Below are 13,880 nucleotides of genomic sequence, written 5' to 3' on the forward strand. Positions count from 1 at the left end.
TGAGAGGCTGGATGAAAGAAGTGACACCATCTTGACCCAACAAGGAGGGCCGGCAAAGGCCATTTACCCAGAGAGCGAGTTCTGGACCTCGGGGAGTTACAGTCAGGGGCGGTGGGTGGCAGGGGAGCACGCAGGGAGGGCCCTGACTTCCCTAGGGAGGCTTGGGAAGGCTTCTTGGAAGAAGCAGGGATCTGGTGTCTGGAGGAAGAGGCTGGGCCTGTGAGAAGCGGCAAAGCAGCCCAGGAACAAGAGGGCGGGGCCTGGACCCTGAAGTTTTTCTTCAGCAAGAAACTTCACAGACCCACCTTCCCCTCACCCACCCCTTCCTATATGTTCTTCAACTAGACAAACCCTAGTCCATTCACAGACCCACTGCAGCTACGGTGATTAAATCATCAGCCTCCAAAGTCTCATTTCTGCCACCAAATCTGACACTCTTGGTCTCGCAGACCACACCCTCCTGCCACGCAACCTACGCTAAGAGGTTGACAGAGAACAGAGCTGTGGACTCGGGCTCCTCTACTGCTGCCTGCGTCGCTTCTTCTTGGTGAGTCCTGTCTGCTGCCAACATTCCAGATGTCCTAAGAAACCTCCAAGGACAGAGAGTGGTGGGAAAAGCACCCGGCCAGGAGGTGGGAAGCCTGGGTTCCAGATGTGGCTTTTCCTGTGTGGCCCTAAGCAAGCCACAACTCTTCTCTGAAGACTCCCATTTGTAGGCACACCCTAAATTTTGTGGTAAGTGAAGCAGGCAAACGTCTTGACCCTGATCACCCCTGCACATACTTGCTCAGTGTGCCAGACCACCTGGCCCATCCCTCTCCTGACACTGAGAGTTCCTATATAGTTGGTCAAACTGATGACTAAGTAGGTCAAGGATCCATAGCATGACCACCATGTCGATGCTCACTCCCAACAGTGAGGTGGTAAGGGGCACTGACTGTGTGTGCTACAGTGTTTGCTGCTAGCTCAAAAAGTGCTGGGACATGGATGGGATGTTCCTCCACCATAAGCCAACCCATCTACAGGTACAGCATCCACGTGGATCCTTCACATCGTCACCTGGGACCTCAGGGTAAAGGGAGCTAATACAAATGTGCTGATGCCCACGCTGTTGTCTGGGCCAGGAATAATAGTCTTTTATCTCTGACTTAGGAGTCTCATGTCTTCTGCAAGCATCCATGAAACACTAACAAGCTAACTTATCAGCTTATGTGTAGGGGACAATCAGACCTCAGACCCTTCAGAGTTCCTGATAGAGAAGGGTCCTGCTCACCCCTGGTCTTGGGATTCTCTTCTTCCAGCAAGGTCACTTCCAAGTCAGCAGAGGGAAAGAGGGGACCACAGGAAGGGCAGATCACAGGAAGTGCTGTAGCAGAGGTCTAGAAGACTGGTGGCTATTGGCTGAGATGAAGACCTTGGCCTCCAACTCCCTTGCAATGCAGCTGTCCAGCATTTTCAGAGACCATTGAGCCTGTGACATTGTTCTGGAAAAACACTTCCTCTGGGATGATTCAGGACAAATTCTGACTGAACCCTCTTATGGGGCAGAAGGAAAAATAGGTATAATGTGCAGAGCATAAGTTTGGATTGAAGTCCTGCCTAATACACATAGAGATAAATCACACACAGTGAGAGTCCAGAAATCAACTCTTATGTTTATGGCCAATTGATTTTGATGAAAGTGCCAAGACAATTCACTGAGGAACAGTCCTTTTGACCAATGTTGCTGGGTCAAATGGATATTCATGTGCAAAATAATGAAGTTGGGTCCCTACCTCACACCATATACATAAATTAACTTAAAATGGACCAGATGGCTAAATATAAGTACTAACACTATAAAATTCTCAGAAGAAAGTATGCAGGTAGACACTAACTTTGGATAAGGCAATGCTTTCTTGGAGATGGCATCAGAAACACAAGGGAAAAAAAAATAAAATAGATAAACTGAACTTCACCAAAATTTAAAAATTGTGAAACAAAATAACAGCAAGAAAGTGAAAAACAAACACTGCCTAGGATGTGGAGAAATTGGAACCTTTGGGCATTGCTGGTGGGGATGTAAAATAAAGCAGCTGCTGTGGAAGGCAGTATGATGGTTTCTTAAAATATTAAAGATAGAATTATAATAAGACCCCACATAGCCCAAATAACTGAGGACAGAGACATGCAGAAATATTTGTACACCTATGTTTATAGAAGCATAATTCATAATAGCCTGAAAATGGAAAATACTCATATGTCCATTAATTGATAGAGATCCCAAAGGTGATATAGCCACACAACAGAATATTATTGAGCCATAAAAAGAAATGAAGTGCCATTACATAGTAGAATATGGACAAACCTCCTTGAAATTATTATGCTAAGTGAAAGAAGCCTGTCTCAAAAGGTCATGTGATTCCACTTATATGAGATGTGAAGAACAGGCAAATTCATAGACACAGAGAGTAGATTAGTTGTTGTCATGGGCTGTAGTGAGCAGGGAACAAGGAAAGACTACTGATGAGTATGGGTTCTCTTTGGGATGATCACACTTCTGGAATTAGTGGCAACAGTTGTACAACTTTGTGAATATACCAAAAATTAGTGAATCACAAGCTTACCAACTTTACAAAGGTGAATTTTATGATATGTGAATTTATATCTCAAGAAAGCTTTTATTTTAAAAAAAAAATCCTGCTCATATTGGTACACCCACTCTGGGAGGCACTATCAAGATTCCTCAAAAGATTGGGAATGAACCCACCACATGACCCAGCTATCCCACTCCAAAAGAACTAAAATCAGCTTGCTGTAAGGATAAAGCCACCTCAATGCTTATAGCAGCACAAGTCACAATAGCCAAATTATGGAACCAGTCTAGGTGCCCCTCAATAGAGGACTGGATAAAGAAAATGTAGTCCATATACACAAAGGAGTTCTACTCAGCCATAAAGAAAATGAAATTATGACATTTGTCAGTAAGTGGACAGTACTGTAGAACATCATATTGAGTGAAATAAGCTAAAACTCATAAAGTCAAGGGTTGAATGTTCTCTCTCATATGTGGAATCTAGAGAGAAATAAGGAATTAAAAAACGGGGGAATCTCATTAAAATAGAAAGGAGAAAAATGGAATAGAGAAAGGGGACTTCAAGGGGGAAGGGGATGGGAAATAAGAGGAAGAGCCCCTACCTAGCTGTGTGGTCCTGAGGACATTATGAATTGCTCTGAGCCTCAGTTTCCTTATCAGTAAGAGGCAATATTTATCTCCCAGAGTGGTTATGAAGAGTCAGTGAAGTGGTACATTTGAAAATATTCTGTAAGAAAAGTAAGTAAATGTTTGCTTTTTTTTGTGTGTGTGTGTGTGTGTGTGTGTGGAGATGGTGCTGGGGATGATCCCAGGGCCTCTACCACTGAGCCACATCCCCAGACCAGTATTTGAATTTTCGAAACCTATGTTGCCTAACAGAAAGTTCTTGTTTTCCATTAAGGGAATTCCAGGAGATGGAGAAAGTGTTTTGGCACTAGGTGAACATCTTACTCTGAAATGGAATGACAGATTGTTTCCAATCTTTGGTTGCTTAAAATGTTGCCATTTCATTTCCCACCCCACCCCCATCCCGTGTTGCTTAAACCGTTTCAGTTCTGGTCACCTCTGGCTTCCTTCATGATTCACATCACAGGTGTAATGGATGACTTAAGTGAAGGTTGTTAGTAAATGCCAGAACTTTCTTGATAAAAAGTGGTTGGGGAAGAGGACAGGTACACCTGATTCCAGGTAAAAGTGGGACCAAGGGCCCCATAAAGGCATCCAGAAGCCAGGACTACAGGCTGTTTTTTAAAAAGCAGCTAAGATGGACCCCGTGGCCCATGCCTGTAATCTCAGTGACTCAGAGGGCTGAGGAGGAGGGTTCCAAGTTCAAAGTTGGCCTAGACAAGATCCGGTCTCCAAGTAAACAATAAAAAGGATGGGGAATGTGGTTCAGAGGTAGAGCACCCCTGGGTTCAGGCCTTACTGAGGATTCAGGGAGCAGCTCATGAATGGCTGAGTCTTCATGCCTTGGCTTGCTGCACACCAACTTCCCTTGGTGCCCTGCAAAAAGACCTGCCCTAGATCATCAGGAACCCAAGGGCTGAAGCCTAGAGAAGATGAGGCATCCTGTCCCAGCACTGGTTCACAAACTCTCATCTGTAATTGGAAGGTTCATCTGTATGTGAATCCCAAATCCAAATTTGCTAACCCCAATGTGCATCTTAAGATCCTTTGGTGGACAGAGCCTCTTCATAGGGATCACCATGGCTGCAATCAGATCTTGGGCTGCATCGTTACAGTCGATGATTATATCTGTACAAACCACACAATGCCTGCTCATAACTGGAGCTCAGAAAAAGAAACACATTTTTAAAAGTAAGTTTAGAATCAGTACAAATTATTCAACAGGAACAGTGGGAATGGGGACATAATTAATAAACCATGACTGGGGTAAGGGACCATTTAGACACTGGCTTCTCTGAGTGTCCCTAGGAAAACTGACCTTGCTGGGCCCTGTGATATGGGGCTAGTGAATTACAAAGATGAAAGAAGGTGACAAAATTGGGTAGTAAGAGGTTTAAGAAAACAGCTTCTTTGACAAGGAGCTAACAAAAGGGCAGTAGTTCTTACTTTGGGAAAAATCTAAAAAGATATGAAAATCTCAGAGGCCAGACAAGGCAGGTGGAGGGCTGCACATCATTGGTCTCATCACTTGGCCTTTCAGGAATCGAATGGACATATTGACCAAGGCAGTGTCCTGAAGGAGAAGGATCATGGGCTCTGAGGTCAAGAACTACCTGGGTTTATGAGGCTGGAGATGTGGCATTACCTAGCATGAATGAGGCCCTGGGCTCCAACACTAGCATCACACACACACACACACACACACACACACACACACACATATCATGGCTGAGTGGCTGAGTGCCCCTACTGGGTTCCATGTCCTGCTGGAAAGACAAGCTGACCTTCTGTATAAGGATGTGTGATGAGCCACAGTGAAAGCATGAGTCCCAGACCACAGTGTGGGGAGAGGAACAAGCTGCCCTCTCTGCCACTGGGTAGGTATAGGCCTGGGCTGCTTCACAGGTGATGAGGCAGAAACTAAACAAAGACCAGTGGTGCTGTTGGAGCTGGGCAAACAGGGAAGGGGCTGCGCTCGGGAGATATGAGTGAGCCCACTGTCTCTGGAGGTGAGCAAGCACAGGCTGACCCATGCCCTGCAAGGTTAAGGGATTGCACCTTCAGGTGGGTGGCCTGGTTCCATTACTGCTCAGGCCCCTTCCAATCTGAGATTCTCTGAGTCTGTGGACACAGGCGATGGTGAGGAAGGACTTAACCCCGTTTCCTCCCAGAGAGGTGGTTCTGGGGCTGTGGTCAGCACAGACATGGAGGGAGGGGAAGAGGGCCTTCATGCAGACATACAACTTGCCCTCCACAACCGCATCGATGAAAAGACGGACTCCAGGTTCCGATCCTTTAGCCAAGCCACCCTAGAGACAGCAGGGTTCCAAAGGCACACCGTGGGATAAGTGAGGACAGGACCTGGGAACACGGTGAAGATCAAGGTATGGGATCAACCTCACCGAGAAGTCCAGGGGTGCATGAGAACTGCACCAGGCCAGGTCAGGAGAAGATTCCACAGGCCCAAGATGGAAGGCCCCTCAGAGCACTAGTGAGGAGAAGGGAGAACCTTCTACAGAAAGGACTTGCTCCTCCCACACAGGGAAGACTGGGTCCATACTGTCTTCATGCATCTCTCTGTGAAAAGGTCAAAATATGGACAACTTAAGGAAGCAAGCTTGAGTTTTTCAGGGAAAATGGAAAAGCAAATGAGACAGCGAAAAGAAACTGTGCCTGACAACTGTATGGTTTCAGATGAGCAGAGCCTGCACCTGGAGTAGCTGAGGAATTACGCATCTCATCGGCATGCCCCGGATCCTCAGAGACTGTGGAAATAAGATGGAGAATATCTGCATTCTGGCAAAGGGCAAACATTTTTCAAAGGGAATACAGCATGACATTGAACACCGCAGCCCGGTCAGCTGCGTCAATCCCTGACAAGGTGGTACAATAAACATTTAGTCTGTCCACCTTCGTGCATTCAGCATGAGATAGCGCTCAGGGACAGACTGGTCCTGCATCCCACAAAGGGTGGCTTAATAATCTGGTGCGTACAAGTGGAAAGGGAGAATGGCCCCTTTCATGTCTTCATGTACAGACAGTTTAGCTCCTAACAAGAGGGAAAGAAGAAGAATGAAGTGGAAAAGCAGTTCACGTAGCAAACAACGTTTTGGGTCGGGTTCTGCTTTCGAGGAAGTGGACAAATGCTGAGAAGACTGCTATCAGGGGCTAGTGGCAAGGATGTGAGGGTGGGGCTAGTGTCTATTTGATGTGTCAACTGCTAGCCTGGAGACCGGATAACCAGGGAGCACTTTCTAAACCCCTCCTTAATGAAGACCTCCAGCTATAAGAATGACAAGGTAGCTCCCTGGAAACAGGTGTGTGGGGGACAGTGTTTCTGTGGACGGGCAGGAGGGAGGCGAACTGGAGGCCTCCTTAGAACAGTCAGAAAATTCACTGGGCCCAACAAAGGAACTGAGAACAAGCTAACTGAATTAATTGGGCATTGGGAACAAAATAGGGACCTTCACAGTATAAAAGGAAGCAGGGATGATTTCCATAAACCATCTCGAACAGTGGGAGAAAGAATTCACTAGACCAAAGTACTAACTTCAAAAGGGCCAGAGCAGTCAGCCTCAGGCAGGGAAGGGACCTCCTCCCTTCTCACCCCAGAGCCAAGTGCAAATCAGGGAACACACAGGGAATGGGATCAGGGTAGACTCAGGTTTTCCAAGGTCACCAAAGAGGAAAGAGATCAAATTTAGGTTCTAATTAAAAATTGATGGGCTACATATAGCTTTGATTCTGATTTGAATAGGCCAAGTATCTTAAACAAACAAATGACTTTGTTTCAGTTCATAACTTCATTTTAAAAAGAAATATTCCTTTCAGGATTCTGGGAACAAAAACTTTAAGATGCTACTTTAGCTATGGTATGCTTTTTTTTTTTTTTTTAAGGTTACTGTGACTTTTTTTATTGTGGTAAAAATATATATATAACATGAAATTTGCCAGTTTAGCCTCAGTGGCATTGGTTACATTTACAATACTGTGCAAACATCATTGTCTATTTCAAAAACCTTTTATCACTTCTAGTAGAAATTCTACACCCAGTAAGCAATAAGTTCCCATTCTCCCTTCTGCTGGCTGCTGGTCACCTCTAATCTACGTGCTGTGTCCGTGAATTTATCTATTCTAGGTATGTCATATTAGTGGAATCATACAACATGTGATCTTGTGCTCAGAGTAATGTTCTCAAGGTCATCCCTGTTGTAGCATGTAACAGCTCATCATTCCTTTTTGTGGTTACAGGCCCCACATTATCTGTCCATTCACCTGCTGATGGACACTTGGGGTGCTTTTGCCTTTTGTGACTATGTGGTATTCTTTTATAGGCATGGGATGAAGAAAGTAGAACTGTCCCCTGGAGAGAAAGCAGGCTGTGGGGAACTTGACGACAGCAAGAGGTGACTGAGCACAGGGCAGGGGAGACTGCAGCACTGAGGACAGAGAGGTGGAGGGTCACCCCTGTGACACAGCCAGCCACTTGCCAGGCTTCTCTCACAGATGTGCTGACTGACCCTGGCTGCCCTGCCCCTCTCTGGGCATTCACCTCCACACCTGCTGGAGGGAAGTCTCCCAAGGTCCCCTCCAGTTCTGAACCATCAGTCCACCACTGCCTTGACTTTGAGGTGGCTAGGCAGCTAGCAGACTAATGAAGGACCCTGTTTGGAGGGTGGAGAGAGAAAGGGGACTTTGGAGGTGACAATGATCCAGTTCCTCCAGGAGAACATGGAATATGTGAATAAGTCTACCTTTCTAGATGCTGAGCTCCAGGAGAACATGGAGCTCACTGCAGAGTGTGCAAAGTGAAGGCAGGGCTTACTCCTGGTTAGTGTCAGGGCGAGTGAGTGTCATGTCAGGGTGGAGCAGAGGCCTGGCAGGCCCTGGGGAGGGCGCATCTCTGCTGTTAGAGAGCTTCTTGACCTCCTGGTAAAGAATCAAGGGGAAGGCTGCGTGGGCTGGTAGACAGGAACCTGAATGATTCTAGCACAGACCACAATGACCTGGGGTCAAGTCCCACTGAAGGACACAGCCTGGAGAGGGTATGTGACATGCCCCAAAGAAATAATTATGGAAGAAGGAAGCCAGGTTCCAGGTCCTGAACTCGAGTTGCTGACTGAGCTAGCCATGTGAGCTGTCTGGAACTCTGAGCCTTTCCACAGCCACGCACTGATCTGCATGATGGACCCCAATCCCTCATCTCTGAGATCCTCCCAGGGCAAACCTGAGCACTCAGCAACGGAAGGTGGTGTCACAGATGTATCCAGGAAGGTCTCTTCTAGCAAGTGCTTACTGACCACTGCTCTGTGCCAGGCTTTGTGTGAGGTGCCCTCCCTCCCATCACCCCATCTGATCCCAAGAAGTGGCCATGACAGCATTTTCCTGTTGTGAAGATTCACGAGGGCTGAGCCTGCCAATAAGAATGAGGCTCACCTCCAGCCTAGCTTGCCACCAATGCCAATCTGGAGTGGTGGTCAGCACTATACTGTCCCTCCCCCATGCCAAACACATGACTTGGCCATAGCCCCTGGCAGTGGCTGGGAGGAGAGAGAAGAAGGTGTTGGCCCAGGAGTCGGCTGGACTCACCTTCACGCAGGAGTAGATCACAGACACAAATACCACCAAGGTCAGCAGCAGGAAACAGGTCAGGTAGAAACTCAGCATGAACACGGAGCTGGGAAAGAAAGGGGGGAGGGGGAAGCCACGTCCAGGTGCTGGGCCTGAGCCTCCCTGGGGCCTGCCTGGCACACAGGCCACAAGTCCCCAGGGCCTGTCCGCACAGCTCCGGAGCCCGAGGCTCTGAAAGCCGAGAGAGAACCTGAAGTTGCTTCATTTCCCCTAAGCCCCCTGCTCTTCCCTCCCACTCCTGAGAAGTGCTCTGGCCTGTGACAGTGTGGCCTCTTCCCTTCTGTGCCCCCCCGATGTCCCCTTCCTGAGGGCAGGGGGACAGCAGCCCATTAAGAGCTGGATGGAAAGCCAGGTGCTACCTGACCAATACTGTATTCCTAGCTGTTCACACAGTGCCCCACTTAGCTTGGGAGAACCACTTTAAAAATCACCTGGTCCTTCCCTCCACATCATCACTGGTGGCTTGATAAATAACCTCAAGGACTGAGAGTGGATTTGACAAATGGCCTTTGTTTATATAAATGCATGTATCAGCAGCCCAGCCAGCCACTCTGAGCAATAAGGCTGATACATATATTCAAAATGACAGTCCCTAAGCCCTATCCCTTACCCACTGCCCACTGCCAGGCCCCCCCTACACATCCTGCTCAGTTTCCGCCTCTGCCCCCACCATTCCCAGCCAGCTCAATAAGAAGAGTACACAAGTGTCCCTGTCCCTCATTTCCCAGGCAAATCACAGGCCCCCATCGGTGGAAATCCTCAGACAAATGAGCTGCAAAACACTTTCCTTCCATTGTCTCCTGGGACAGGGGCTGGCCAGGGACAGCACACACTGCTGTGCCACCAGGAGCCCTTCAAGGGAGGAGAGTGACCTGGAGGTGGGTTATAGGCAGCAAGGCCCAGGGAGGACTCAGACAGCACCCCTGTCCACACGGTATCATTTAGTGGACCTCAACAAATGGAACAGGGAGAAGAAAAAAATCTTTAAAGTGGCTTTTAAGGTTTCCCTAGATAGGGATGGCTACAGACAACCTCTGTCAATGCCTTAGCCACTTAGAGCTATGGCCAGAGGAGGGAACGAAGCCACTGCAGACAGAGCAGGAGCTGGGGTGGCCCAGCCCCCAGGCCACGCTGCAGAGAAAGGAAAATGGCAAAGAGGCAGGATTATGCACTCAGCTAAGGGACAGAAGGCCTCACCTGCTTGTTGATATCTGTGGCTCCATTTCAATATAGAAAAATGGAGTTCTATGCCAATATGGACCCACAATTCCACCAGCCCTGCACAGCCTTGGTGCCCGTGGAGTGTTTAGCTGCACAACCAGGTGGAGCCCACACCAGCATCTGGTTGTTACCTGGGGTGCCCTGATAGAGTCATAGTAGATACAAATGCATGGGGCACCTTTTCAACAATAAATGTCATAAAAGTAAAAGGTGTTAAGTAAAAAGGCATGTCGACATCACGTGCCTCCTGACACCATGCACTGAGTGACAGGACACATGGTCACTCCCTGGGAGTCTCATCAAAACACACAGCCCCAATCTGATCAGGAGAGCATCACACACACCCAAACTGCATCATTCTAACTGTCCAGGACTCATCAACAGTGCACGGTCATGCAAGACAGGCAAAGGCTGAACTATCAGATTGGAAGTGACGAAGGAGATAAGATGACTAAATGCAGGGTGGGATCCCAACCTGGTGGCTGGAACAGGAAGAGGGCCCTGGGGGGATGGACAAGATGAGAACATGCTCTGTGGGTTAGTGAACAGTATCATTCCTGCATGCATTTCTTGTTTTTGATCACTGTGCTGTGGCTCTGGAAGTTGTCAACAGTAGGGGAAACTGGTAAGAGACAGACACACAGAGGCTCTGCACTACTTCTGCAACTTCTCAGAAGACTACGATTATTTCAAAATGAAAAATAGAATGTGTTGGGTGTGGGGACTCTTTAGATGAAGCAAGTCTTACAAGATATAGCCACTTGCAACCAGGGGATTTTGAGTAGATCCCTATTGGAAAAAAATAAGAGTAGAAGACTCTTTGGGGTCCAATTTTGAAAACTGGAACATGGACTGAGTACAGGGTTAGTAGAGAATCGATGTTGACTTTAAGGAAGAAAATGTCCTTTAAATGGAGGTCACTGAGGATTTTAGGGGCAAAATGTTCATAAATTTACTTTAGATAATCAGGAAAAGCCAGGCATAGTGGTGCACAGCTGTAATCCCAGTGGCTCAGGAGGATGAAGCAGGAGGATTGCAAGTTCAAGGACAGCCTCAGCAAATTATTGAGACCCTAAGCAACTTAGTGAGACACTATCTCAAAAGAAAAAATAGAAAAGGGCTGGGGATGTAGTTTAGTGGTAAAGCACCCCTGGGTTCAATGCCTAGTACCCACCCCCTCCAAAAAAAAACAGGAAAAAATTTTGAAACAAATATTGCAAAAATATTAACAAAGCTAGGGGATAAGTGTTGATTATATTACTTTTTGTATGTTTGAATGATTTTATACACATAAGATGCAAAAACATGTATACATACACATATATACCCACGAACATATGTATATATACACATACACACGCATGCATACACATTTCTCTCCTAGGCATGACTCTATATGACAATCTACTAAACTTTATTTCTGAAAGCCCACTACCTACTTCAAAGTGGTTCCTGCAGAAGCCACAGGCTCTCACAGTGATACAAATAGTCCTCAGAAAAGTTCAACAGTGCCTCTTTGTGACAAAACTTCAGAACCTGAATTATTCCACTCTTTGAAATACCTACAGTAGTAAGAAACCTTTGTTTTTTGAAGTTGTATTGTTTTTTTTTCCAAGATCTAAAGTTCACACAGGAGGCAGCCTGGCAGATACTTTGGGTGATTCAACCGGGTGGCAGAGGTATGTGCTAAGTGGCATGAGATGATAAGTGGTGGACAGGGGTCTCTCCTGCAGCTAAGCAGTGCCCAGTGAGAAGTCTTCCACCCAGGTGAGAGCACTCACCCTGGCTTTCTCGTCCACCAAGGTCAGGTGGAGCAACCTCTCCTGCTTGAGGAGGTTCAGCCCAGCCTCCCTATTCTCTTCTTCTAAATGACCAGCTCTCCCACCCTGCAGCCAGAGGAGGGAGCCCAGGAGGGATGGGGATACTTACTGGGGCACAATGGCGATCTGGACGAAGCAGATGAAGAGGAAGACGAGCGAGGCACAGGCAACATAGGCACCAAATCGATCATCTACCTGCTTGGAGTACTGAGAGGAGACACATAGGGTGAGAGGTGGAGGATGTCCCATCCCAGCCAGGTCAATCCCAGAGAGCCTAGGATCTGAGACCCTGAGCCAGACACAGATCACAAGAAACCAGTGCAAATCCCTGCAAGATGGTGCCCGGAGGAGGGCAGTTGGGAGGGACTTGGGATTGGATCAAACAGAATCTTTATGCAGGCTGAGTCACTGTCATTAGTTCATCATGATCACAACTGTCAATTCCTGGGCATCATCTGCATCACCATCGGTCATGCTCACAACAGCCCCAGAAGCAGGCACAGGACTGCTGTTATTCCTACTTCTGAGGTGAGCATGCTGGGAGAGCTTCCATGACTTGCCCAAGGCCACTCTGAGCTCCCAATTCCCTGATGCAGTTTCCTCCATGACACCACCCAGCTGCACTCATGGAGGTCATTGCTGCACGGTCACCTGGAGCACGCAATGCATAAGTCAGGTCCCCTTACTTCCCTTTGTTGTAAAGTGTTTCTCTGCTAACCAGCTTCCCTCATTTAATGCTGATGAGAGTTCACCCACGCCCGTGTGAACTGAACCCTGGCAGACCCTGCAATATGGTGCAAAGAGACCTGCCTGGCCTGGGGTCCAGCCGTGGCTCTGGAACTACTTCACTGGGTGACTTTTGCATTCAGAGCCCAAGGAGAGGGGGCACAGGGATCTTGACTGCCCCTTCCAACTTTCAGGCCTGGAGGCTCCAGTGTGCCTCAAGCTGTGTGGCCAAATGACAGCAGCAATCGCAATACCAACAGCAACCAATGCTTAGTGAACAGCCTCGAGGCGGCAGTTATTATTTTCTGTGTTTTACACAAAGAGAACTCATTTATTCCTCACTGTAATATCTGTTTCTAGATAAGGAAGCCAAGATGCAGTAAGATTAAGGTTTATTCCTTCTAGGGTTGGGGCTGACAGTGCTCAGCGGTAGAGCGCTCGCCTAGCACATGCGAGGTCCTGGGTTCCATCCTCAGCACCACATAAAAATAAATAAATCAAGGTATTATGTCCAACTACAACTAAAAAATAAATATAAAAAAAAAGATTTATTCCTTCTAACCAAGGAAGTCTCTCTAGAACTCCCTGGGCAGCACAGTATCACATATGAGGAAACTGAGGCGACAAGAAGCTGCTCCTTCCTTGGTGCTGGAAGGAAGTGTCCTATTGCCTCCCTGGTCCTGGCTCTGCACCCCACCCAGGTGCCATACCTTCTTCTCTAAATCAGGCTCCCTGAAGGTCAAGAGGAACTTCCGGACGTGCTCAGATCGCAGCCTGTCGATGCTCCTGGCGTCAATGGCCCGGCCCAGAAACTCATCCACTTCATCCTCAGGGTTTGCACTTTCCTGGGCATTCCTGGGGAGCAGGAGGCACAGACCAGACCCAATGACCATCAGGGGCACCCTTAGAGGGCTGGCTCTGAAGTCCCTCTGGAATAACCAGAGAGACCTGGCAGTGGCCATGGTCAGTCTTGACCCAGGGCCTGAGGCCAGGTGAGCCCTTACTCTTTGCAAATGCACACACAGGGGAGCCGCCTGCCCCTCAGGCCTGCTGCTGGAGGGCCTTGCTGGCGAGATAACTCAGTATGTGATAATACTGGGAATTATTACAGAAGATTTTGTTGTTTTCCCTAAAGACAACACCCTCTGCTCTTTATCCTCCACCTGTCTCCCCATCCTGAAACAAAGGCTGAGATGGGGAGGTGGGACTCCTTTCACAGTGACTGTGGTCTGCCTGGTCCCTTTAACTGGACTCAGGGCCCTCTTGTGAAGCAGGCTTCA

The 13,880-nt window shown here is 47.8% G+C and overlaps 1 protein-coding gene across 1 annotated transcript in view; it reads right to left on the reverse strand.

The window, feature by feature from the left end:
• Adcy5 (adenylate cyclase 5) overlaps nt 1-13,880 on the reverse strand; it is a 145,178-nt gene that overhangs the window by 17,076 nt on the left and 114,222 nt on the right. The window contains exons 10-12 of the mRNA XM_026394175.2: nt 13,311-13,455; nt 11,984-12,081; nt 8,792-8,879 (exon numbers count right to left, since the gene is read on the reverse strand). Of these exons, the coding sequence (XP_026249960.1) occupies nt 8,792-8,879; nt 11,984-12,081; nt 13,311-13,455 (331 nt within the window). The remainder of the gene's footprint in view (nt 1-8,791; nt 8,880-11,983; nt 12,082-13,310; nt 13,456-13,880) is intronic.

The sequence above is a fragment of the Urocitellus parryii genome, chromosome 2 (genome assembly GCF_045843805.1).
Source record: "Urocitellus parryii isolate mUroPar1 chromosome 2, mUroPar1.hap1, whole genome shotgun sequence".
Lineage (NCBI taxonomy): Eukaryota > Metazoa > Chordata > Mammalia > Rodentia > Sciuridae > Urocitellus > Urocitellus parryii.